The 25,556-nt window shown below is 51.1% G+C and overlaps 7 protein-coding genes across 7 annotated transcripts; 4 read left to right on the top strand and 3 right to left on the bottom strand.

Annotated features, from left to right (window-relative positions):
* Positions 1 to 45: 45 nt before the first annotated feature.
* IAR55_002399 (uncharacterized protein) lies at positions 46 to 1,875 on the top strand (the record flags this gene model as incomplete). The annotated part of the gene is made up of 6 exons (XM_066945513.1): positions 46 to 241; positions 354 to 642; positions 807 to 943; positions 1,092 to 1,209; positions 1,357 to 1,514; positions 1,697 to 1,875. The coding sequence occupies 6 exons, from the start codon at positions 46 to 48 to the stop codon at positions 1,873 to 1,875; spliced, it is 1,077 nt and encodes a 358-aa protein (XP_066804202.1).
* A 465-nt stretch (positions 1,876 to 2,340) lies between these two features.
* Positions 2,341 to 4,001, bottom strand: IAR55_002400 (uncharacterized protein; the record flags this gene model as incomplete). The annotated part of the gene is made up of 3 exons (XM_066945514.1): positions 2,341 to 2,469; positions 2,563 to 2,895; positions 2,958 to 4,001. The coding sequence occupies 3 exons, from the start codon at positions 3,999 to 4,001 to the stop codon at positions 2,341 to 2,343; spliced, it is 1,506 nt and encodes a 501-aa protein (XP_066804203.1).
* A 971-nt stretch (positions 4,002 to 4,972) lies between these two features.
* IAR55_002401 (uncharacterized protein) lies at positions 4,973 to 5,810 on the top strand (the record flags this gene model as incomplete). Its single annotated transcript, XM_066945515.1, has 4 exons — positions 4,973 to 4,983; positions 5,115 to 5,364; positions 5,463 to 5,519; positions 5,655 to 5,810. The coding sequence occupies 4 exons, from the start codon at positions 4,973 to 4,975 to the stop codon at positions 5,808 to 5,810; spliced, it is 474 nt and encodes a 157-aa protein (XP_066804204.1).
* A 271-nt stretch (positions 5,811 to 6,081) lies between these two features.
* On the top strand, positions 6,082 to 8,047 carry IAR55_002402 (uncharacterized protein; the record flags this gene model as incomplete). The annotated part of the gene is made up of 10 exons (XM_066945516.1): positions 6,082 to 6,171; positions 6,257 to 6,284; positions 6,339 to 6,361; positions 6,425 to 6,460; positions 6,548 to 6,922; positions 7,101 to 7,229; positions 7,312 to 7,391; positions 7,447 to 7,489; positions 7,571 to 7,678; positions 7,862 to 8,047. The coding sequence occupies 10 exons, from the start codon at positions 6,082 to 6,084 to the stop codon at positions 8,045 to 8,047; spliced, it is 1,098 nt and encodes a 365-aa protein (XP_066804205.1).
* A 3,940-nt stretch (positions 8,048 to 11,987) lies between these two features.
* Positions 11,988 to 13,087, bottom strand: IAR55_002404 (uncharacterized protein; the record flags this gene model as incomplete). The annotated part of the gene is made up of 2 exons (XM_066945517.1): positions 11,988 to 12,880; positions 12,958 to 13,087. The coding sequence occupies 2 exons, from the start codon at positions 13,085 to 13,087 to the stop codon at positions 11,988 to 11,990; spliced, it is 1,023 nt and encodes a 340-aa protein (XP_066804206.1).
* Positions 13,088 to 16,081: 2,994 nt separating this feature from the next.
* On the bottom strand, positions 16,082 to 19,059 carry IAR55_002405 (uncharacterized protein; the record flags this gene model as incomplete). Its single annotated transcript, XM_066945518.1, has 11 exons — positions 16,082 to 16,175; positions 16,261 to 16,402; positions 16,463 to 16,595; positions 16,655 to 16,739; positions 16,789 to 17,081; positions 17,134 to 17,259; positions 17,313 to 17,468; positions 17,517 to 17,794; positions 17,850 to 17,947; positions 18,000 to 18,371; positions 18,425 to 19,059. 11 exons carry the CDS (start codon positions 19,057 to 19,059, stop codon positions 16,082 to 16,084), a joined length of 2,412 nt encoding a protein of 803 aa, XP_066804207.1.
* An 877-nt stretch (positions 19,060 to 19,936) lies between these two features.
* IAR55_002406 (sorting nexin-4) lies at positions 19,937 to 21,877 on the top strand (the record flags this gene model as incomplete). Its single annotated transcript, XM_066945519.1, has 9 exons — positions 19,937 to 20,257; positions 20,326 to 20,461; positions 20,521 to 20,575; positions 20,648 to 20,735; positions 20,800 to 21,010; positions 21,059 to 21,189; positions 21,240 to 21,539; positions 21,603 to 21,776; positions 21,836 to 21,877. 9 exons carry the CDS (start codon positions 19,937 to 19,939, stop codon positions 21,875 to 21,877), a joined length of 1,458 nt encoding a protein of 485 aa, XP_066804208.1.
* Positions 21,878 to 25,556: the final 3,679 nt, after the last annotated feature.

The raw sequence follows: 25,556 nt of genomic DNA on the forward strand, positions 1-25,556 counted from the left end.
GATCGCGACAGAGGAACAGATAACAGATCCGCAACACACACCGACATGGGCAAACCTTCCAAGGAACGAAATCAACGGGCTCCCGCACGAGGTGGTCGAGGGCGAGGTCGGGGATCAACACACGCCGCTCGGGGTGGTGGAAGTGGTCGTCAGAAGGCTATGACCATAAGGATAGCGCAGGAGACACCTGACGATGAGGAAGTGTTCAGGAGAGTGATGGCCGGAGAGAGGGTCGGTGAGGGTGAGCCTCCTTCATGCTGAAACGTTCAGCCTAGATACCGGTCGATTGCGACATCAAAAGGTCATGTCGAGCGAGACGAAGCTGATGCAGATAAATGTATTGGTCATTATAGGATCATCGTCCAGCGGATCTGGTGAAGAGGACGACAAGTCAAAGGGCAGCGAGGATGACGAAGAGTCTTCCTCACAAGCTGGGAACGATGCCGAGGCAAACGCCGACGATGACGATGACGAAGACGATGACGAGTCTGAAGAAGAGAGATTACTCTCCATCGACGTCCCGGTTGCCATGTGGGATTTCGACCATTGTGATCCACGACGATGTTCGGGGAAGAAATTAGCGAGACATGGACTGATCAGTTCGATGAGGGTCGGACAGAGATTCAGGGGGATCGTGTTGACGTGAGTTTGTGGGTTCTGTTTTGGTTTGAGGCCGAGTCGTTCTTGACGGGCGGATTCTGGGCATGAAGCTTGTCGGCATCTCTCGCGAGTACGAAGAAATGCGCCGTCGTGGCTCTCAAGTTTGGGATTTCCGCTGACATGTCTCGTGCTGGTAACTTCAACAGACCGAAAGGGAAGAAAGTGATCTCACCTTCAGACGACGAGATCATCCAGATGAGTGGACTTGCTGTCGTCGAATGCAGTTGGGCGAGACTGGATGAAGTCCCTTTTGGGAAGATCAAGTCGCCCTATGAGAGGTTATGTGAGCGGAATTTTTTTCTTCTTCCTCTTCTTCTTCTTCAACATCGTCATCAACATCATCATCATCATGCACCTTCACATGATGGTCGATACTCGTGCTTAGCTTGCGTTCTTTCGGAACAAAGCCGTGCTGATACTCCACATCACAGTACCCTTTCTCATCGCGAGTAATCCTGTCAACTACGGAAAACCATGGCGATTGAACTGTGTGGAAGCGCTTGCTGCAGGATTCTACATTACCGGTCATGCAGATTGGGCCGAGGTCTTGTGGGTGGCACACATTCTTCTGACACTGCCTACCGTCACCCGCACCCGCAGTCATCACCTCAACTTCTTACTCACCCTCTTCCCTCGCTCAAAAACCCCCCTTACTCTGTGCGATTCACTGACGGAAATGAGCCCTCCTATTTGTAGACTGTCCAAGTTCTCGTGGGGTCACTCGTTCTACAAGCTCAACTCGCATTTGATCGAACGATATCGGACATGTTCCACGAGCGAGGACATCACGGCGATGCAGGAAACGATACAGAAAGAGATGGAAGAGGAACAAGAAGAGAGACGTAAAGAGAAGGGTATGTGGGGCTCTCAATCCTTATCCCAACTCAGTTTGGTGCCGATGTCTACCCTGTCCCTGTCATCGTGTTTCATACGGTCTCTCGTGGGGGCTCCGTGATAAAGAGGGAAATGAAAGGACATGTGCTGATTCTTGGTTTTTTTCCCTTTTTTTGGGGGTTGGGGGGATTGTTCTTTCCAGTCGCCAACGAAGGTGAAGATCTACTCAGAGCCAATCCTAATCATATAGGAAATGAGTGGGATCAAAGCCAAGGGCAAAAACAAGAGAGCGAAGAAGAACTGGACGATGTCGAAGCTCTCGTAGCGGGAATCGAGAAGACTACCTTGGATCCTGATGAGCTCGTCATCGTTGAGACCTAGTCGAAACAGGTGTGGATGGTTGATACAAGTCGGCGAGAGATAACGTTGTATTGATTACTATCCATCATGATTCCAGTTCAATGACAGCTTCGAGGAAATGGAGCAATTGTGGTGGCTACCGTGGCTACCGTTGCGACAGGCATCCGTACATACACGTAAAGGTCATCCCGTGAGTGGGATGGACGTAGAGCGATTCAAGCTTCGAAAAGTCACCGCTCTTGACCTCACCTCCGACATCACAACCGATTCGTTAATGCATGATATCATACACAATGATAGAATACAATCCTATTCTCCCCTCCGACGAGTGATTCCTTTATCGCATCGATATATGACATTTATACAAAATTTAGCAATACACCGGACCTGATACACACTTGCAATCGCGTAATTGCGACTGTCATCCGCATCGGACTCTTCCCTTCCTAGACTCGACTTTATGATTTGTTGGCTAAGATATCGTGCTCATTCTGAGTTATTCGCAGCCATGTCCTTACCATTCCCGTTGCCTGAACTGGATGCTAAAGCTGCTGCTGCCGCCGCTTTTTCGTCTGCCTTTCTCTTTTTTCGTTGAAGTTTCATGTGTACCAGACCCTGACAACAGACCAGCAACGTCAGCTTCTTGTCCTCGGGTGTTCTCGAGCTGCTCATGAGGTCCCTCCCGCCTGAAGCCGCACCACCACTCACACAAGCATTACACAGCGTCCGAGGACCCATCGGACCTCTTCTCCACTCTGGCGTCTCGGTCGCTCCGCAACCAAGACACTTGGTCGTTGTCTTTTTCTCGCTCATTGAGCTCCTCCTCTTGCCCTTCCCGTCACTTGTCCCTCCTAGCAAGGACGAAGTCAGGTTGGGAGGAGGTAAGTGGCCCGTCAGGAGATTCAGACCATCCGAAGCAAGATTGATGATCGAGTCGAAGGATTGTAGCGGACTCTCCCCGTTCGATTGTTGAGGTGGAGGTTGAGACGCAGGGATCATGTGAGGTATCGCATCAAGTAAGTGAGCATATAGCGAAATCGCCTGATGATACCCTGGTCGTCAGTTTCCCAAGGGCAAAGAAAGGCGCAAACCTCAAGACTCACCCTTGAATACTCCTCCGGCCCAACTCTCGTTTCGTCGACTGCTCTTCCGCCCCAAGGCGGAGTAGCCACATATCCCTCGGGCAGCGGCACGTTCCCATACAAGATTCCAGGATATCCTGCGCTATGCAGTGGCTCGAGAGTCAACGAGTTTGGTGTGCCAGTATCGCTGAAAGGACCAGTCTGATAAATTTGCCCCATTCCTATCTGAGGCGGTAACATCGTATTCTGATTTGGTGCTGGAGAGCTCATCGCTCCACCGGGATGTGGTACTTGCGTAGAGGCGTACGGATGATATCGTGGGGACTCTGCTGGAGATGAATGGACACCGAAGGCCGCCTGCGAGTGGAAGGGATGGGGAGATGGTGACGTTGAAGGTCCAGACCGATTGGACGTAGATCTGTGCAGGGTACTGGTCCCTCCTCCTCCTCCACTGCCGGGACTGTGAAGTTGCGACGAGCCTGCTCCTCCGCCCTGCCATTGCAGCTGTGTCCGATTCGTCCACGGGACCGAAGCAGAGCCGGGGGTTGGAATCTGCGTCGAGGATGACTGCAAGACGGGATTGTGGGACGTGCTTTTGTACGGTGACATTCCTGATAGCTCCAATGTCGGAGCTCCACTTTGAGTTTGGAACATATTATCGGAAAGTTGCTGTTGACGTCCTTGAAAGAGATCGTGCGACCAGTGGGCGCTTTGATGGGGAGCTGCGTCTCTCCGAGATGGTCCGGCTTCGTCCATCGCCTGGTACGGTAACGAAAAAGGTCCCAGTAGATGATTATGGGTAAATCGCTCTTCCGAGTAGTGGTGTGATGAAGTGGGTGACGGGAGGGTGGGTAAGGGATGAAGGGACGTATTGCGCTCGCTCTGCGACTCGTGTCCCGGTCGAGAGATGACGGAGGGTAGACGTGTGTCGAGAGATGCAGGGGTTGAAGCATACGGTGACGAGGTGGACGCGATGGAAGCAGTGGGCGTCGACTCTGATGGAAACGTTGTGGGGAGAGGGTTCCTGTTGAAGCTGCTGTAGCCTGTCGTGTTCGCGCGACTCATCCTCGAGATTGTGTGGGGGAAAGACGTTGAGGTCTCCACTTAATGAGCCGTGTTGTATGGCGAGAACAGTGGAAGCGAGATGAATCCGGGAGACTGAGCGTGTGAGGGATCTACGAGTGGAGTGTGCGAATGTCCCGCCATATGATTGGACCCGTGTATCAGCAGGAAAAGAAAGCAATACAAGAGCGGGAAAGGGGGTATCGAGTCTGAACCTGACGGGCCACTCTGTACTGAAACGTTGAGAGGATGGAGGGTTTGATGTACAGTATCACTATTGCTGGTGTGATCGGTGATGGTCAGTCACGAGGGGGTTGTCATGCGTATATATCCGTGTTGGTGGAGAGGGAGAGGGGGGGGGGGTGAAGAAGGTATAAGAAACAGGAGGAGGAAGGAAGCAGCGTTTGGTCGAATGGTGAGATTGATTTGACTCCGAAGAGAAGAGAGGGTATGGAGGGAGAGGGAGAGAGAGCACAGAAGCAGTGGTAAGAGTCAAGGGATACTGCTTGTATAGGTGAGGAGAAAGGCTTTTTCTCAAGTTGTACGTGAGATATGCATGCATGTTGAATTCCCAACCTCCAATTATCAAATCAAGGGGAGGGAGGGGGAGAGAGAGAGGGGGAGAGGGAAGAAAGATCCCTGGTGATTGTCAACTGACCCAATAATGTCAATTACGATCAATTTCATCAGACTGACCTGAAGAAGAGCCTGATACAAAAACCTTCCGTGCAACGCCAGACATCGTGTCGTCATCGTTTTTTCGTACCGAGTTGCTACGACGGCTATGAAAACAGCTTGCATCTCTCGCGTTATCGTCGTGTCGTGTCTGTATCGTCATCAGCTGACCCTATCTCGTGCTGTACCGCAATAAAAGGTATCAGCCCCAACATCTCGGAGCTTCCTACAGACGATAGCGATCACCCCGTTCTACTCCCATCAGTGGTCAGCTGCCACTCGCCTCGCTCCTATCCATCATGACCAGCCGGTGAGATATCACACTTTCTTCATTACCGCTCGACTCGTGATACTGCACGAGCTCACGAGGATATCGATGGCAATCATGTGTCAACGAGCCATCGCTGAATGATGATGATGATGTTTTTGGGGAATGCACAGACTGACGACGCTATCACAACGGAATCCGACACATAATCTCACCCCTGCCCTCACGCCCCAACCTCCCTCGGGCCCATCCTCTGGACGGGCATCTCCGTTCCCTCGACCACCGTCTACTGGCTCACAATATTCCGAGTCACCTTATGGAGGAGGGATGGGCAGCGGGTATACGAGGGCGACGCATGACGTGGAAGGTCAAAACGATGAACGGTTGGAGGGGTTGTTGGGTAAGGTGAAGACATTGAAAGATGTGAGTTGGGGATGGCGGAGAGGCGTTGTCAGCTTCCATTAGCTCCCATGGAGGTGTTCTGAAAGTAACAAAGTCGTATGCTGATTGTCTTCGAGTAGATCACAGTTGGTATTGGGAATGAAGTTCGAGATAGTAACCTCCATCTAGGCGGCATGGTCAGTCCCATCTCAAGCTGTACCACGGTCATGTCAACACCCATCTCGGCTCGTCAATGCGTTACCGTTACCCCCGCATCCCTTCTTTGACGTCATTGTACTGATACTGCATTCCTCTCCTCGCTCACCCGCCAGAACGACACATTCGCCAACACGTCCAATTTCCTCGGTGGCACGTTCCGAAGGATGAACAAGATGGCATCGCGTCAAGGTGGTAATTGGTGTTGGTTCATGGGGTTCTTGTTACTAGTCCTGTGGATCTTTGTCGTCGTATGGTGGCTGAGAAGATGACGAATGTGATGGCTCGATTCGGTTTGCCCATTCGTCATGTGTAGAATGCATGCATACTCTACATTTGGGCCTCTCCGGCCACCCCCCGCCCCCTGTGGTACATCACGTGACCTATCTGCGAGATGGAGGAGATCTCAGCGTCGTTTCTAGACATTTCGCGTGGAAACCTCGACTAGATCTACAATTCCAATCTCTATCTGTCCGTACAAGAGATTACAGGTGCTCCACTTCTTCGCCTTCCCCCTCGAAATCTTTTCCCCACGAAACGACGATGCCCAAGTGCACTCATCAAGGTTGTGGGAAGGACTTTGACGAGGGCGACAACGTCGAAGGGAGCTGCAGCTACCACTCTGGAGGTCCTGTGCGTGACCTTGGATCGTATTTCATATTCACTGGTCCCGTCCTTGTACAAACAGCGCTGACCGACCCTCTCATCGGTCAAACAGGTCTTCCACGAAGGGTTGAAATCATGGTGTAAGCGTCTTTTTCCTCTCACGATGCGGTAATCAAGCTGACAAAGTCCGGAAGCTTGCTGTAATGAGGTGAACAAGGTAGGCTTAGCTGGGAGATCAGACAGAAGAGGAGAGGAATGATCTCAGCTGACATCGATCTAGCCGGTCCTCGAATTCGAGGCGTTCATGGCTATACCCGTAGGTCATCACGGGTCTTTTCTCCATTGCATTCGATCTTGCGCTAATTCCATCTCGCTGACTACATCTCATTTCTGTGATTCATAGCCATGCACGACCGGAACGCACACCACTTCTCTCCCACTCAAACCCACTGCTCCTCAACCCGCTTCGACCGAGACGCCAACAACGGTCTCCTCTTCCGGTGTGGAGACCTACGGTTTCCAGAACCTCTCGACCGAAGCTGCTTCGTCTCCCTCATCCACAACTACACCTGCATCAGTTCCACCAACAGCTGTTTCTTCGACTGCTTCTGCTCCTGCTCCCGCCATACCGGCGAAGGAGGACGAGGAAGATGATCTGTCGTTCAAGGTGGAGGATGGGGCGAGATGTAAGAGATTGGGTTGTGGAGCTGTTTGGGAAGGGGAGGAAGTGTCGAGAGGAGAGGGGGAGAAATCGAAATGTAGATATCATCCTCAGCCAGTGAGTTTGGGAACCGTGCCCCCTCCCCCCCCCCCTCACCTTCCCTCTGAATCACTTGTCACTGCACGGTCGTAGGCGTCCAAGAGACTATCGCCGGATCTTAGCTCAACGCTGCATCTGCATCTGATATGATTAACATCTGGTACTGTACGTTACGTTCGCTGACTTCCCCACCCAGGCAATCTTCCACGAGGGATCAAAAGGTTACTTGTGCTGCAAACGACGGGTTCTTGAGTTCTCCGAGTTCCTCAAGATTGAGGGTTGTAAAGAGGGTAAACATCTCTTTGTCGGCGCCAAGAAAGATGAGGTGCGTTGGGTTTGCTTCGTGACAGCCGGAAAGATACACACCGAGTCTGTCGACCTCAGCTGACGCAGGAGATGTCGAATAGACCAAGGAGGAACTGGTGAATTGTCGATTGGATCATTATCAAACACCGTTACAAGTCCACGTTTCAGCATTCGCCAAAGGGTGAGTCAGCTAGCGTCTGCATCGGGTCTCTCGACGACAGCTGACGACGTTACAGCGCGGACAAGGAAAAGTCGAGAGTGGTCTTTGAACCGCAGCAGGTGAGCTGATAGCCTGCTGCTTGGGATTGGGAAAGGGAAAGGGAAAGGGTGAGGACAGCTCACAATGAACCCGTATCTCAGCTCCACCTCGATCTTCATCTTCCTGCGAACAAGCGAGTGGTCAAATCAGTCACCTTATATGGACCCATCGATCCCGAGACCAGCACTTTCCGTTTCTTGTCTACCAAGGTGAGTGATTCTGATCTGGTTCTGGTAAAACAGCGCTGCTGCTTCGAGTATGTTCAAATCGCACTGCATGTCGTCTGACATGGCGATCGACATTGGCAGCTCGCTCGGGAAACCATGGAAGAGATGATACTCGCTGACGGCCTGATTTGGTCGATACTGACAAACTGTCTTTCACATCCATAGGTCGACATCGTACTTCAAAAGCCTAAACCAGCCTCATGGCCTTTGCTCGAACTGCCCGCACCTGGTACCGAACTGCCTCCAGGATACGCGTTGACGTTCGGCGTGAGCGGGAGAACGGGAACGATCGGAGGGAAAGAGATCGTCGTCTCGCAGGAAGAGCTGGCAAGGAGGGGTCTGAATGGATGATCTTTGCGTGATGTTGGGAACAGACGAAATCAGGGCATCGGACCATTCTGTTCGGGCATCTGACAAATTGTCCGTTTCAGAAGTAGAGGAGAGATGTTTGGGATGGCATGATGCATGGCATTTGGTATTCGGCACGGATTGGAATAAGCATATGGAGTGCATGAGGTGTGATTGTGTATGCAATGCTGATGATTGGATGACATGACATGATTGGATAGGATATGATATGACTATTCTGCCTCGAAACCTCTTTCAAACTCTTCCAATTGTTCGGGTGTCATCAACCAATTTTGGTCAATCTGCACGAGAAGGATTACACAGAGTGGATCAGCATTATCCTGGACATATATATATATTTAGACAGGGAGCCCGACATGAGAAGACCATGTTCTGTGTGGTCTGGGAACGAATACTCGTACTGTAGCTTCTTTTGACATGATGCTTGATGCACAGACACTCACTTCGACTTCGATCTCTGTTGGATCTTCCAATCTCCGATCTTCTTCCTTGATCTCCTTGGTCGAAGGGATCATATCATCATCATCATCATCATCATCATCATCATCATCATCATCATCATCATCATCATCATCATCATCATCATCATCATCATCATCATCATCATCATCATGTTCACGGTCTGGATCTAGCCATTGGAATTCCGTTTGCACTTCAGGCATCATACCGCCCAACTTTGCGAGACGCTGCGGGAGATCACGGTGGGTGAGACGATCAGTATCGACCCAAATCTCACAAGAAAGATCGACAAGATGCCATCGTCCTTCCTCTTTCTCTCTATCGCCTCTCTCTCTATCGCCTCAAGACCCCTTATCCCCTATGTCATTGAGCACGATTCTCGTTGCGTACCCACCCTCCGTCACCCCTCTCCCGCCTCCATGTCACCCGCAGCAGCCCCTTCACATCCAAACCCAGACCGTAGTTCACACCACACCACACATCACAATCTTCCACCGCGCAGAGAGGAAACACCCAACTCACATCAGCAGCTTCGTTCCCATCCACCCCACTGTGCGCAGGGACATATTTGAACTTGACTCTCCCCTTGGATCCCCTCCGCCGTAAAAGTACAAGGAGATGTTTGATCATGTCGACATTCATCACTTGTTTCGATTTTGATGAGCCGTGGTCCGAAAAGGAGGAGGAGGAAGACGAAGATTTGGTCGACGTTCGGAAGTTGGTCTTGAGCCACTTGGGAAGCCATGTTGTCATGCCTTCATTGCAGATCAGCCCATGGGTCGATTGGTTGAGTAACAGAAAAGGCGTAAGACGAGGTGGCTGTCCGAGTTATGGAAGAAAGGAATGACTGGAGGACGACCAGGATAGTGGTTGTACAGCCCAACCTACACGAAATGGTATACTGAGAGTCCAGTCGGATCTCCAAGGGTATATCGGGAAAAGGACATTGCTCGATAGCTCGAATCACAGCCTGATAAAGAAATCATGGGGTACATCAGCACTGAGATGAGATGCGGTTCTCGGTACATTTCTCTCGATATAACGGATGTTTCGCTTCGGTGAGAGAAATAACTCACCAGGAGCTCGCCGCGGTTGTTCGTCTGTGGAAGGCCTGGTACTCTCTCGCTGTAGTTTCTGTAAGAATTGAGCGGAAGTCAGCTACGTCTCTCCGCATTAGCGTCCTCCTCTTTGCTCTCCCCGATTCCCAGCTCCTGGGTTCCCCCACGTCCACGTCTTGGTTCTCGTCCACACATAGCGTCTTGCAGCCGCGACCTTTTTCTCCTCCAATCCCGACTTCGTCGTGAATGCCACTCACAGACTCGCCGCTTCCCCTTCTCCTCCCCAGAAGACACCCGCACCAGCCCTACTCCCGACTTGTCCATTGCCCTTCGCAGACCCATCTGTCCACACGACGAGATACCACGGCGGTCCTTTTGTGAAGGTGTAGCCCTCCTGGGCGATAGGCTGGAGATGGCTAGGGAGGAGGGCGATGGGGGAGGAAGTGGTTGGTGATGAGGCGCGGATGTGGGTGTCTATGCCTTTTGGCTGGGCAGTGGGTTTGGGTATTACGGTTGATTGAAGTGCTGGTGTCGAAAGTCTGGAAGAGGTCGCTGTAGCCGTTGTCATTGTTGTCGAAGTGAATGTGGTCGGGACGGATGATGAAGTGTATGGGGTGGTCTTTGTAATCGATATGAACTCTCGTGCTTGAGATTCACTAGGAAACTTCTTGTACTTTGCTCTATCCGTCCAAGCATAATGAATCAGTATTCATTCAGGTGAGCGGGTGGATAAACCGCCCAGAGCGCCTCGACGCCGACCAACGGCCAAGCCGTTTGTTTGGACAAGATAAAAGTCGACATACCCTGGAAAACCCTTCACTTGCGCTTCAGCTTCTCCCCAAGTGGTGTATATCCCGGGTTGACGACCTGCCGCCACGGCGTAGTATGCTGCTTTCGGCCTGTACCGTGGGCGGGTGGTGAACGTTTGAGCGAGAAGAGCGAGCGAGAAGAGAGGATAGTAGTGCATCAATCAGCCTGTGCTCGAATAGTAGAGTCATGATAGCGTTATCTGAGGTTCAATCGAGAGTGCAAAGAAGTCAAGAAGCTATGGGTGTTATGGGCAATGAGGAGAGGAGAACATCAAAATGGTCTTTGCTGATCGAATCTCACTGTCACTCACATCGCAGACCCTTGTCCGTTCTTATCAATCAACGTCGGTCGACCAGTGATCGAGATCTTCAGACAAGTCACTATCCTCCAGATCCCCCTTGAGACATTCGACGGTCTATCCCCGACCGATAATACCAATCTCTTCCTGGCACTCTTCTGTTCGCCGGGATTCCCCGTCGTCCGTTCCGGAGAGGCGGTCCGGCTCGATGTTGATGTTGATTTCGATCCAATGTTATGCTGAGAGGCTTGGCCCCTCAAGTGTCGTGGAATCCCGCCTTGAACGTGGGCCAAGGTTCCGTGCGTGGTCGGAGGTGAGTGCAAGGTCGGGAACACTTCTTTCGATACGATTGGACGAGGTGAGAGGCGACGGTGGAGATTGCTGATGTTAAAGAACGGATGCGATATCGATCGTGTGAGTAGCCTAGATGGTGGTGATCGCACTGATGGCACAAACATGTATCGAAGAGGTAGTGGATGAATGCAACGATACAATCCTGATCACTATCGATATCAAGTCGATATTATTTCAGTGGCGTCAACCCAAAACATCAAAGTCAACATGGGGCTCCACAAGAGCATCATGCGTTTCATTGAAAGTGCGTGCGTGCGTATTTATCGCAGAGGAGCTGGGAATGGCGATTGATAGCCTGAGTCATATCGATTGGATGCATCAACGCATTACGATTAGAATACAAGGACAGATATCTGCGAATACAGCTCGTTCGCGTTCGCGCAGTGATTGTGTTGAGGTCGAGTCAATTGCACGCGCCAGTGGCACTGCTTGATCTGAGACTTGTCCTCAGTTATGTTTTTGTTCTATAGGAGGACGTGCTCCATTCATAATCATCATCCTAAACCCGCACCTCAGTGCACAGCACTACAAGGTGAACTGTCTCAACTCGGCATCTACCTACAAATACTTCTAATCATTCACCCCCTCACTCTCCTATCTGGCACATCGCACTTCTCCTACTGCCTCGCTAGGAGGGTCGGTCAGAAAGTCGATACGATGTCCAGAAGGAAGCTCAAGGCCAGTTCAAATACTATTCGAAAGGTGATAGATAAGAAAAGAATAGGATGGAGACGAAGAAAAGACAAGAACCGCACAGCGGTGGATTGGAAGAGACGATTTGATTCGTATTTTGTTGTTTTATGTCATGTCGTGAAAAGATGAGGAAGAAATGCTTTGTATGTGACCAAAAAGAAGTAGCAGGAGTCGTAGCGAGGAGCGCAGGCTATCACAATACACCATCAAGGTGGGTCGATCGCGCTACGCCCGTAGATACGGCTCAGACTTATGCCCAAGTCCAGGTGATGGGGACTTGACCTTCACTAGGGTCTGCGATCGCGTTGAAGGCTGCGACGGACAAGTCGAGCGAGTTGTCGGACACGCATGAAGGACAAACGTCGGCCACGATAGCTGTAACAGATTTTTGATTTCCAACATTCGTGACGACGATGGATTTTCCACAGTATTGGGAGTTGCTGTTGCTGGAGTAGTCGGACCACCAACCGTTGGAGTCAATGGCAATTACGTAATCAGAGTCCGAATGGACAACGCCACAGGCGCCTGCATTGCCACCTTGGTAGAAGTAGGTAGCGTAACCACCGGTGTGGACTTCACCAGAACCGCCACCGGAAGAGGCGGGGGTAGTCTGGGCGGGAGCCTCGGAAGTAGAGGTGGAAGTAGGGGTGTAAGCGGCCTCGGTGGAAGAAGGAGTGTAGGCGGCCTCTGTGGATGAGGTGGACTCGACTTCGTAAGTGGAAGAGGTAGACTCGGCGGCGTATGCGGACGAGGAAGAAGAGTGCTTGCCCTTGTAACCCTTGTTTCGGTGACCAGCGTAGTCGGCAACGGCCTCGATAGAAGCAGTGGTGGTCGCAGTGGCAGCAGCGACAGTGATGTCATCGTAAGCGGTAGAAGTGGCGTTGATGACCGAAGCGACGGAAGAAGAAGCCTCGCAGTACTCGTCCTGGGCACCGACGTCGGCGGAGGCGGTAGCAGAAGCGGTGATGCTGGCCTCAGCGACAATAGTGGCGTTGACGGAAGAAGCAACGGTGGCGTTGGGAGTGCAGTAAGGAGCACGGTCGGCAGCGAGGGTCTCGTTGGCGAGCATGGGGTGGCAACAGTCGTCGAAGAAAGTGCTGTTGTGTTGAGATTGACAGTCGAGGGCTATGTACCTGGAGTGGTCTATCGAACATCGCGGCATGCAATTTATCAGGTCCAGATCAAACTGGAGGGGGATATCAAGGACAGGGTAGACTCACAAACATCGTAGTCCTCAAGATAACCTTCAGCGTAGGTGGATGGCTTACCGCGTTGGACGACGGGGACGGCGCTGACGATCGAAGCGGAAGCGACGAGAGCGAAAGTCGCGACGGTGGTGAAAGAAGGCATCGTGTCGAAGTGAGTGTTTGTCTGTGGGCAAAAGACTGGTGGGTTCTATGAGCTCTGCTCTTTTACTTTCCGGGTGGTGTGATGGCGGTGTTGGTCGTCGTTGATTTTGAAGAAGAGAAAAGAAAAGAATCCACTCACCAGGTGTTTTTGGTCAGCGGATTTTATACCTTTGTTCAAAGGAATGTGTGCGGTCGTTGTTACCGGGGCCAGAGGTTTTTCCTCTCTTCTTTTCGGGGGCAGTTGTTCGAAAACGAGGGTCGTGGTGTCGGAAGGTGATCGTACACGTCAAGCGACGATCTGGCCTTTTCGTCGGTTTCGGGTTACGGTTGCGGTTGTCGGCGTGGGGTCGTGTAGTCGGGGGAGGGGGGCGTGAGCGCTGTAAAGAGCGTGAACGGTGGCGTGTAGCGAGAGGGAGTGGTTGTGAAGTGAGTGTATGGAGAGAAGCAGAGAAAGTGAGTGAGTGAGAGAGAGAGAGAAAATGACGGGAATGGAAATGGGGTGTTGGAATGATGATATATGGAAAGGAGGGTGCAATATGGGAAACGGGGGTCAGGCATTTGGTCGTGCATCGTGTCCTGTCTACTTTTTGACTGCTACTGTATCTGCGCGTTGTTGGTTGAAACAAAGCGCTAGGGCTCCCCACTCTCGTGTTTTGAAAAGGGAACAAAAGGGGGAGAATGGTGGAATTGAGTACGAGATCCTGGCCCAGACTTCCTTGAACGCTGACCGCACTGCTAGACGCGTCGCGCCCCCCGCCTCCCTTCTTTTGGTGGAACGGAGAAACTTGGCTGGCGTTTACTCTTACAAGAAGAAAATCCCTGTTTGACCACCCCTGAACACTTTCGTTTACACGTTTCATCCTCACCCCAGAAATTCTAAATCCAACCCTCGATTTCCCGAAAATACCCCCTCCTTCCCCCTTCCTTGCCGTACACCCAATCAATCCCACATGGACCCGGTCCAGAATTCGCTCTAGCTGTTTGCCGTCATGACTGTATGGTAAATGCAGAGTCAAACGGATTTAGTTTCGATCCAGTATGTCACCTCAGACAGACGGAAGAATCTCTTGCTCTGCTGCTGCTGCTGCTGCTGCTGCTGCTGCTGCTTTCGCTGCCGTTTTACTCGGTGTCCAACAAAAGCAAGCCGCCGCATCCGTCAGGCGTCAAAACACCCATGGGTCGTTTTTCTCGGTTGGAGCTAGAACGGGTGATCGGGATGACATAGCATGGCATGGAGAGATCGGATCGGTTTCTCTCAGCCATGTGTTCCGGATGAAGATCTGTAAGTTCAGGTTGTATGCCTCATGGTAAGTCCGCAACGTTCTTATGCCCGAAACACAGTACAAGAATAATAATACAAAATGGTGTGAAATGCACAGTAATACAAAATCATAACCTTGGCTTCTGCCTTTGGATGTGCGTTTCAAATGTCCTAACCCCCTTCACCGTCCTCGTGTTCTAATTTGAGACGAGGAGTTGAGGATCGAGAACTCGCTATGCGACGTTGGCAGATATTCTCACTTCACGGCATGATACTGCTATTCTTCATGAAGAGCAGTTCGTACGAGTCCGAGTCCATCAGACGTACACCACGGAACGGAAGATCTGCGCTGCGGAAACGACTGACCACGGGTTGGTGTCGGTATGATGCGATGCCGTGCGGTGATTGCGATGCGATGCATCGGATGGATTGCGTAGTAGGACTCAATCTATTTCCCGTTGAAAGCGATCCGGCTGTCGTGACGGACAGACCGACCCCAGAAGACATAGTTCGTGGAGCTCATAACGGAGTAAGGAACGTACATTAGTCCCATGGTCGATCATGCCGAACATACATACCACTACTACTGCTCGTAGTGGCCCACTTCACGTCATGATCAACACCGATCGCACAGAGCGCAGTAAGCAATCTCAGACAAACACGTAAGAACGAGCCAGAACATTACATGTTCATCATTTTCCAGACCTTACAAAAGGGCCCACCTCGATTATGGTCATTACGAGTAGTCATTCGGAGCGGAGCAATATAGATGGGGGTCGGACCCTTCTTCTTCTTCCTGTTTGAAGCCGTTCTGCTCCCATTCGATATAGTGCAAGACTCGCCGGTCTGGGCTCTTTTGATGCGCAGAGTGGTCTCAGCCAAGAAAGAGCATGGCGCGGTCTCTGCTAGTCGGTTGAGCGAACGATGAATGACGTTGGGAGAGACCTCTTTCCTGCTGCTGTCGCCCTGGAGGTGTGATAATGATCATGGTCCAGGTTCAGCTCCGTACTCACACCAGACAGACACTTGATCGAGACATCGCTCTTCGATCCCAAACATGTGATCACAATGTGTGCATCAAACGAAAGCTGTCGACCGTATTCGCGAAATGAGTCTAGCCACGGCCACATTGTCCAAATGGACTCCATATGTCCACCCTCAGAATATGATGTACGACCTTGGCGTCACCCTATATGCTTGTTCTCAACCTCTGCATCACATTGCAACCCATGCAAACCGGTACACGCGGAGATGATCGGGACTTGTGACTTGTGCAGTCTTGGCATGACCCTAAAAAATCGGACGGCGTTTTGAACCCGGCTTGAGTCGTCTTGTTGCGTCGTACAGTACGGATGACGGAAACGTACGGGTCAGGTCTGGGGTCCCATTTCCCGTTCTATCGGCCGAGCACTATGTACTCCCTTTTGGGATCGAACTTTCGTACATACATACATACGGTACACACCCATGTCTGATGCGAGATGCGTTCAACACTGATTGACTCGTCTCTGACGAATACATACAACCGTAACCGCTCTTGACTCGTACTATGTGCTCATAGCGCTTGTGGGAGGGATAAAATGCCTATGATAATTGCGATGCTGGGACAACGACGTCCGTTGTCATGTAAAGAGATGCTGGGGTTCGCTCGGCAATTGAAAGACAATGCCACTGGTAGGTGATGAAACAGACTTTTCTCTACCTTAATCATCGGAACCGACGGCACGTGATCACCTAGAGCACCATACCCTCGCTCTCCTCCCCTACTTCAGCCGATGTTGTAATGTCCATGCCACCGTCTACATTGACTGGAGGTTGCCATATTCGTCTGTAGCCCGACACGCACATTAGCAGACCTCCTAGACGGTTGGCGGTGCTCGGGAAGGAAATGGTCAGATGGCCATATAACTCACATGGTTGAATCATCGCTGCAAGACGCGAAGATTCTCCTGGCCGCAATGGGGTTCCACGCCACGGAGTTCACCACGTCAAGGTGTCCAGACAGGACTTCTATCGGGTTCGGTGAGCCGCCTTGCCACACGTAAACGTGTCCATCTGGGTACGAAACGATCAGCCGTACTGCTTGCATTTCTCATGGTCAACACCACAACCCACCTTCACTGCCACTGAGAACAAACCGGTCCTTCGGCGCGCCAAAGCAACTTCGGATCAAGAAATGTCCTTGCACATGCCCGGTATGTTTTCGTAGATATCGCAGGCCCGGATCAATGCTCCACACTTGGATCTCCTAGTGACGGTTGGTGAATCAGCCAACTGCGTTGGAAACCCAAAAATGCAGCAGCTCACATCAGGCGTACAGCTGACCAAGACTTTCCGGCCGTCACTAGACATCTTGATGCTCGTCGTCTCACACCGTAGATCCTGCGACCAACTGCTTGGAAGTCAGCCACCACACTTGCCTCGTATGAGGAACCGCTCACTCAATTATTTCATGATCCACTATTCTGATGACAGCGATCGAATGTTCCATTGTTGCGTACTGGAACGGCTGCATCGGTCCACCATTTGGTCCCAGAACCACAGGCGCAGGGCCAATGGTCTCCGTCTCGTCTGACGGTCTCGCTGACATGGCCTGCTTCAGACGATCATTGTGATTGACCCGCTTGAGAGGCGTAGTGATCGCGACGATGCGCTTGCCATCTGGGGTGATGACAAAGTCGTTGAGCTGGAGTGGGAATGCGGTCCACTGACGAAGCATGTTACCGGCTGGGTTCTGCATCGACGTCAGCTTCGGCAGGAGGTGCATTGCAACGCAAGCAACCCACGTAGAATACGACTTTGCAATCCATGGAGGCAACGATGAATTCTGATCCATCGGGCAACCATTGGATGGCACTAATGGTGTCACCATGTTGTGAGCCAGCAGAAGGTCGCGGCCGTTGAGTGCCAGTCTGAGTTCACTCTTTCAGTTGCACATCCAGCCGTTAATGATTGCGATTCGCACCTTGGTATTCCACACACAGACCGTCTTGTCAGCACCAGTAACCAGAGACTTCCCATCTGGCGACCAAGCCATCGCATCAACAGGATCATTATGCTCGCGCAGTTGGTGCAGAGACTCGACGTTATATTGCGTACCGCCGCCTTCCCTCGGCGCGGACTGGCGACAGGATCAGCAGGCTGTCGATAGCTGTCGCAGTGTACTCACCTTGAGTTGCCAAATCACTACGGTTTTGTCCTTTCCAGCACTCGCCAATTGCATACCATCTGGACTCCATTCAATCCTCCAGACCTCGTCCGTATGGTCTGCTAATACATGGGTGGTGACGGAAGGGAACTGTCCGCTTTCGCAACGATGGTCGACGTATAGGGATGAAGAGTCTGGTTCCTCATGGTACAAACAGGTCATCTGTTGGTGACGCCGGGCTTGGTCGAACAGTGTTGCAAGTCGGCGCGAGGGCACCATGACACTGGGTGAGATGAACACTGTATGTCGCGTCAGCCTGAAGACTGAGGAACATATGGGCAGCACTCCACTTACCTTGAAGGTGTTCTAGTAATTGTCTACGAGATACACCAGCGGCACCGTCCCACACTGCTCTTTCGTACAGATCGTCCTTGTCCAGACACATCATAAACCTGTGAAAGTCTTGTCAGTACCATGACCTAGCGTTTGCACCGCAGCACTCACCCAGATAGAGTATGCAGCACTTCTTGATCTTTTGCTACTCTCGCCAGCTCTCCTCTTAACACACCTAAAGCCTTCTTCTGCTGCCCGATTTCTAGGTATTCCAGATACTTCTGCTGAGCGATCAGAAACCTCGCTTGATCCGTCACACTTCCGCTTCCTTTGCCCATCACTGTCGCCTTTGTCTTCCCAGATGCAATGCTACTGCTTGACGATTCTGGTTCAATAGTATTGACAGCCGTGGGAATGCCTAGTTCCGGGAGAAGGGCAAGGGCTTCGGACCATCGTCCGCCCATGATGGCGGCTTGAAAGTCTGCGGCTGCCGCTGTGGAGAGACGATAACCCGATTCTGCTTCCAGGACATCTGCGGCTTGACTAAATGTATCGTCAGCACTTGTCTCACTCGGGATTTGGGCGGACGACCTCACTGATAACCTATGTCTCTCAAGCCCTGGAGCATCAGTCGAACGGCCTCTTCTCTCTCCACAGGCATCCTCTTCCCACCTCCAACCCCTGGTCTATCCACCCCTCGAGGCTTGACATGTTTCGCTTCCCCACGTCCGTCCTCATCCATCTCCTCGTCATCTGTGTACTCCACGCCGTCCTCGTGAGTTTCAAGCTGGTGATGCCAGTCACGATCATCGTCGTACATGAGATTTCCCGTAGGGCGGACAGGACGGATTGCGCTAAGAACGTGAGAAGGGAGTGATCCGGGTGCGATTGTGGTGCTTCCTGAGTGACCGTTGGAGGCTGTCGATGGTCCGGGTTCACTACCAGATCCATTGGATGAATTTGACCCATTGTGAAGTGGATGACCCATGGTGTCGTTGTTCACAAGTACTTGGGATGTAGAAGGAGATATCCGAGCCGGGTCGATGTGTCTCGAGAATGTCGGAAGATGTGATGAATTGGTAAGCTGAACGGATGAATTAAGACTGGGAAAGGGAGTTGATGATAATGAGAGAGCCGCCGCCGATTGCCTCCGTCGCTGTTTTGGTCTGAAGTCTTCGTTCGGGTCACCCTCGTCGGAAGGAGAGCGAGGTCGACTTGTTCCCCTCTGCATTGGTTGAGAGATGATTATAAATTGCAGTGAGTACAGGTTGTGATAAGGTATAGAACGTCATGAAATGCAGCAGACATGATCAGCGTGAAGTTCCACTGGGGAAGGCGTTGTGTGTGTGTGTGTGTGTGTGTGTGTGGAGATGAAGAGCAAAAAGAAAAGATGGGTGCAACTCTGAAGATTAACTCACGGTCAATGCGACGTCACTTCCTTCGGTCGTAAGCGCAGAAGCAAAAGATGGTGTGATTCCGATTCCGGTAGTATGGGTGGCAAGGACGGGACCAACAAGAACGGCCGCAGACGGTGGTGTAGGAGTGGTGGACGCAGCAGATGGCAAGACGACGGCGGTATTGACAGGGGATACAGGGGTGGAGGAAGACAGCTTGGTCAGATGCTACAAGAGATACGAATGAATGATTTACTGTCGGCTACCGTTGATTGCTCCGGACCCGACTGAACCTAGGTAAGCGATGAGTTGGTGATAGCTGACGTGGGCTTGCAGCGAGCGAATGTAAGGATTCACTGTTCAACGGCTGTCTCTGGATATGGTTCAATGTGGTAGCTGCGCGGACCGCAAGTGTGTATGTCAGGTGTCAGACGGGGGAACAAGGACGTGTGTGAGATGTATGTCTGAAAAGAGTTGAGCGAGTCGACGGCGCGTACCAACTACTGGGCATTGAATGATGACGATAACCACCAGTAAAAGGTGGGTGATGGTCTGTATTTGATACCCCCGTTTAAGATGGCAGGCCGCTGTGCCGGCTCTTGCATCATCCCGACGACGAGCCGTCACGTCTCGACTATCATCAACTGGGGAGTGTTGGAGGACCATTACTACTCATCGAGAACACGACACTCGACCGCTCAAGCATTGACAGACATGCCTGGTCAGCCACTCGATGAGGATGGTTTCCACTCCATAGCATGGGACGATGCCCCAGCCCATCCCGTCACATCTCCCTTCTCAGAGGACGATCAGGAAGGGTTCGAGACGATCTCCCCGACTTCCCCTCCTCGTGGTGAATCAGTAGCTTCGACCTCTACTGCACCTGCGACAACTCCCAGGAAGGAGAGACAGGGCTCAGTGGAAGCTGATCATGCTGCGTGGGGAGGCAGATGGATGAGTGTAGAGGTCAGAGAACCGGTGAAGGAACATGAGGGTAGTAAGGACATGTTCGTGTCTTACGCGGTGAAGACTACGGTGAGATACATCGAACTTTGCAATACAGTATGATACTGAACCATTTGCTCGCTATCCCCCTGCTGTAGACCAATCTACCGACCTTTGCACAACCATTCGTCACCGTCAGAAGGCGCTTTCAAGACTTCGTCTTCCTTCGAGAACATCTCGTCAAGAATTTCCCTGCTTGTGTTGTGCCGCCTATCCCCGATAAGCATCGTCTCGGTGAGTCAGCTGTATCACGAGCCTCGTTCGCAACGGTCAAGCTGACTCCTTGGAAACAGAATACATCAAAGGAGATCGCTTTGGACCAGAATTTGTCGAACGACGTCGTTTGGAGTGAGTACTTAGCTGCAGCTACCTTCCATTTATAAGTCCTGACGCAAGAATGTGAATTTAATCGTGCATCAGTTTGCAGCGCTTCGCAGACCGGATCGCTCGACATCCCACACTCCAACGCAGTCAACTGGTCAATGACTTCCTGACGAGTACAGAATGGGTGCGTTCAAGATTTCATTCCTGGGCAGATGGCAGCTAATCTTGGCCGTTTACGCACTTCGCAGACCGTAGCCAAACACCATCATCTTTCTCATCCTCCTCCCGAATCTCATTCGTCATTAATGGACTCCCTTTCTGACACTTTCATCAATGCTTTCTCACGAGTGCGAAAGCCCGACGCACGGTTCGTTGAGATGGCTGAGGAGCTGGAGAGGTACGAAGAGGGTTTGACCTCTGTGGAGCGCTTAGTCGGCAGAGGAAAGACAAGGGTTGATGGTATGTTCGGTTTGTGCCGAAAGATCATGTGCTGACTCTACTCGGTAGATCTTTCGGCAGATTACCAAGATATGGCTGCGGCGTATCAAGGTCTAGGATATCTGGAATCAGGTATCACGGAACCCCTCAACCGGTTCGCGGAGAAGATGCTGGATTTCTCGGCTCTGTTGAAGCATATGGTAAGCGAAGAAAGTACAGTATTCACGAACGTATGCTGACTCATTTATAGAACCAAACTACTGTCGAGCCTTTCCTCATCCAATCTCATTCTTTACAGTCTTATGCCACATCACATCGATCGGTAATCAAGCTACGCGATCAGAAGCAGCTCGACTTTGAAGAACTCTCTGCATACCTCTCCGCCATCGTTTCAGAGCGCGATCGCCTCGCAGCAGTGAGCTCCGGTCACGCGGGTGCACCGGTCGGACTGAGCACCTATCTCCGCGATCAAGTTGATAAAATTCGAGGGACGGACGATATACATACGAGGAGAGAGAGGATGAGGAAGTTGGACGGGAAGATCAAAGAGGTGCGCCTTTCATGAGAAAAATAACACCATGTGGGATATCAAGCTCATTGGATCGATATCTAGCTTCAAGATGCTGTCACCACCGCTCACGAGACATCTACGGCGTTTTCGGACGAGGTCATCAAGGAACATACGGTGTTCGACCTCTCGAAGAAGGAAGAGATGAAGGAGATGTTACAAACCTACTCCGACGGTCAGGTGGAGATGTTGCAAAAGGCCATGGATGATTGGGATAGGGTGAGTGGGAACTCGATCATCTAGCTCGTCTTGTGCGTGCTGATTAGGGGCAATCATAGATCATTCCGCTTCTGCAACGGATTCGAGTTGACGTGTCATGATAAGATGGAGAAATTAGACATAGGCCGCAAAGGGCCCTGACGTGGACACGAGTCTGTTGTACACATGACGACATGGGATCATGGGTGGTTTGTACTGTATGGACAACGCAGTATTATGAATACTTGGAGCGAGGACTAATCTCAAAGATCACATCTGACTGCACATGATCATGAAGACTACTTGTTGACATACCCCCAGCTCTCATAATGCACATCCTCGCGCACTTGAACCTCTGTATACATAAACACATTGCAGCTCAAGGTTGTCTTACTTTTCAAATGTTGTGAAAGCAGGGAATGGGGTACTGTAGAAGGGAGGCACCTGCTTCAAGCCTGTTTCAGTTGAACCTACGACTTGTTGGGTACGTCAGGAGCCTCACCCGATCATACCATCTCTGTTTGTGGTCAACAGTCACTTAGGAGCTTTGGAAGGAGATGCACGATGGAGTCGCCAATCACGGGAAACACATCGACAGAATGACATCCGCTTTCTATAGCAATTCCATGGTCAATGAACTAAAAGATCTATAACTTAAAGCCACGAGGTCCATGCTCAGGTTGTGTTGTATGAAACATACCTGCAATGTAATCAGGGAATGCTTCAAATGGCTGCCATCTCGCTCCTCCAATGTCGTCGCCCTTGGAATCCTCGGTTTGCATCTGAGCAGATCAAGCGACATCTAAGCAGGCCTGTTCCTTCCTGCCTCAGCTGGGTTGTCGACGTAATACCAGGTCATTCTTTCGGTGTCTCCACGGACGGGACCGATTTCGGTAAATACACGGTTCTCTCTCGAAGCCTTCACTCGCGAAGCAACAATCTCTTACAAGTTTCGCTATTTTCCCCCTCCCCTTCTCATCAACAATTCCTTTATACCCACGCATACTACCTGCCATCTCGGAATGACGTATTCCCCTGGCGAAGGATGAGCTCATTCAATAAGCAGATAACGTCAATAGGTCGTTGTGTGTCGGCCTTCGTGCCAGTCTAGCGTGCCTGCGTTTTGTGTTCCGGCCGAAGTAAGATCGACTTTGAAGTCTAGATTGCCACAGAAAGCTGACATCTATGAGGCTGACGGGAGATGAAGAGTTAAATAGTCCGTCTACATGTGGGTCGAGATCTTATTGGCATTTGGTTGTGTCTAAGTCGGTCCAGTCATGAGCTGAGTTAGTCACGAAGCAATTAGTACGTGTGAACGATGGGACCGTCGCAGGATGGCATACCTGCGCATTACGCTTCTCAACTTCCCGACTCTGCCTCCCTGTCGTGTGGTGTAGTTGGTGACTGCAGGGGCGACCGGATCGAGGACACCAGCTTTCTGTATGCCGTGTGTGTAGAGGTTCACAGAAGGAATGCTTTGGTTGATCTTCAGCAGAGTCGAGGGGCAAGGTGATTCAATCTTACGCGGCCGTGTATCGCACATGACACCGCCCGATCAATACATTCTGCACAGACCTTCCCATTGTGTATTATTGTGACCCAACGCTTGTAAAAGGGTGTGCCCGAGTATTGCGCTACTAAAGGTATGACTACCGCCAAACATGTCGTCGCCAGCATCGTCATCATCAGTCTTGTATCAAGCAGAAATCCTCCCTGGAAAGGGTGGGGTAAAGTGCGCCTTTGATCTGACCATCAGATTGAATGATCTGAAGACTAGACTTGAATGCAGGCTGCTCGTGTATGAAGCCACAATCATTATACTCAGCATGCTCGAGTCGATTGTAACTTACACTGGCAAGATGCAAGGTTTACTCTGTTCATTCCGCTGATAAATCACTCCCGTCAAACTATATTATGTACAGCTCAGCAACTTGCTCTTAATCCTCACGTCGATCAATGTTCTCAAGATGTCTGCCTTGCTGCTAACACAACCTTCTTCCATCCACAGCGGCTGAGAGGATTGCAGATCCCCAGCCTCGTGTTATGATCACATGTCGTCCAAGTCCTTGAGACTCATCATCTCGTGGGCGATGTTCTCAAACTCAGGCTCCTTCGAAAGTTTCTGCGCCCCTTGATGCACACAGTTCTCAAATGACCACACGGAATTGGATGCCTGACATTTCGTCAGCCAATCTTCTTTTGTGGCTTCCAACTCCTCTTTCAAGCGTTGGGAGAACTGCAGTGCTGTCTTCTGTCGTTCACTTTCATTCCCGCTCTCGGATGTATTCAAAAGCCCTTGGGACTGCAAATCGATCCACTTCCTTTTGTCCTTGTCTGGGCTCCCCGGAATGGCAAAAGAAAGGACTATGTCTTTCTTGTGCCCACGGTCTGAAAAGATTCTGCATTCTGCCAGTTCGGCTATGGGAATCTGCTCAGGAGTTTGGTCTTCTGTGGACTGAGTCTGGGTAGTCTCAGTCAGATGCCACCTGGAGCTTGACGTGACCTCACATGCTTCATAAGACTTGTTGCTTGCTCGACCGGCAGTGGACATGATCAAATGAGAAAAAGCAGTGTTGTGATTTGCGTTTGACCTCTGTGTGTGTTATATTGGAGAAGGAAGAAATGAAGAAACCCTCGAGAGGATGCACCATATTTATATGTCGGCAGTGGTGAACCACATCCTGGCCAGAATAGCCCTGCATGTTGTCGCAGATGACTGTACGGCCTTCCATGTCATTATAAGGAGAGATTAGTGCGATGTCATCCATTCTCGAAGCCCTCACTCAAGAAAGCAACAGTCTCTTACGAGTTTCGCTACTTCCCCTCTCTCCTTGTCAGTGTCACCTTCCTTTATACACGAGCCGTAGCACCGTCACAATACTATCCTAAATCTTGAAATGACGAATAGGCTTGACGAAAGATGACTTCATACGACATATAAAGGCGTCATGCTATATGGGTACTTACAAGTGAGCCTTCGTCACTCTACAGCGTGCCCATTTCTGATACTCCGACTGTTCCGAGGCGTACACTGCTGAAAATCGCTGACGTTTATGAGCTGATGGGTGTTGACAAAAACACAACTGAGGTACTCCATTACATGAAGGTACTACAAACACTAGCCATGAGCGACGTCATACATGCTTCGGTCAGAAGTTACAAGTAGGTGTCGATGAAGTAACCGTAAAATCATAGCATGACGTTACCTGTGCAGTTGCGCTCCTTACCATGCCGTCTTCTCAGCCACTAGGTGCGCTGAATTCGGGTAGGATTACTTAGACGGGTTTCCTCACAAGGTGTAGTGGCAGTGTAGGTCATTCTATTACAACGACTGTCGAACAGGGCGTCGCCCAAGCGAAGCCGGGTGCTTGATGAACATCTGATAGTAAGTTACTGTGGGAGATATGAAGCTTGATTATTACCCAGCTATTATAACCCAGCTAAGGTCATGACATTCATCAGCCATTGGGAACACCCGGTAGCACCTTCACAGTCGATCTGTGTAAGGCAGACAGACTGCTGATAACTCAGATGACAAGCGTCCATTTGTCCGCTAGCCAACAAACTGGCCTCTCTAGGGACAGGTAGACATGCTGGCAGTTCGCATAAATTGAACCCGTTGAACTCAATGCGCTTCCGTCCTTCACCGAACAACAAGATACTAGGTACTCTGCATAGATCCTCCCATATAATTGCATGAACACTGTGCGATGATTCGAGACTCGAATATCACCCGGTCGGACGGAAGCATGCGCCTCCAACCACACAGAGGCCCCCGCTTCCTCCAAGGTGCCAACTCAG

Source organism: Kwoniella newhampshirensis, chromosome 4 (genome assembly GCF_039105145.1).
Source record: "Kwoniella newhampshirensis strain CBS 13917 chromosome 4, whole genome shotgun sequence".
NCBI classification, from domain to species: Eukaryota; Fungi; Basidiomycota; class Tremellomycetes; order Tremellales; family Cryptococcaceae; genus Kwoniella; species Kwoniella newhampshirensis.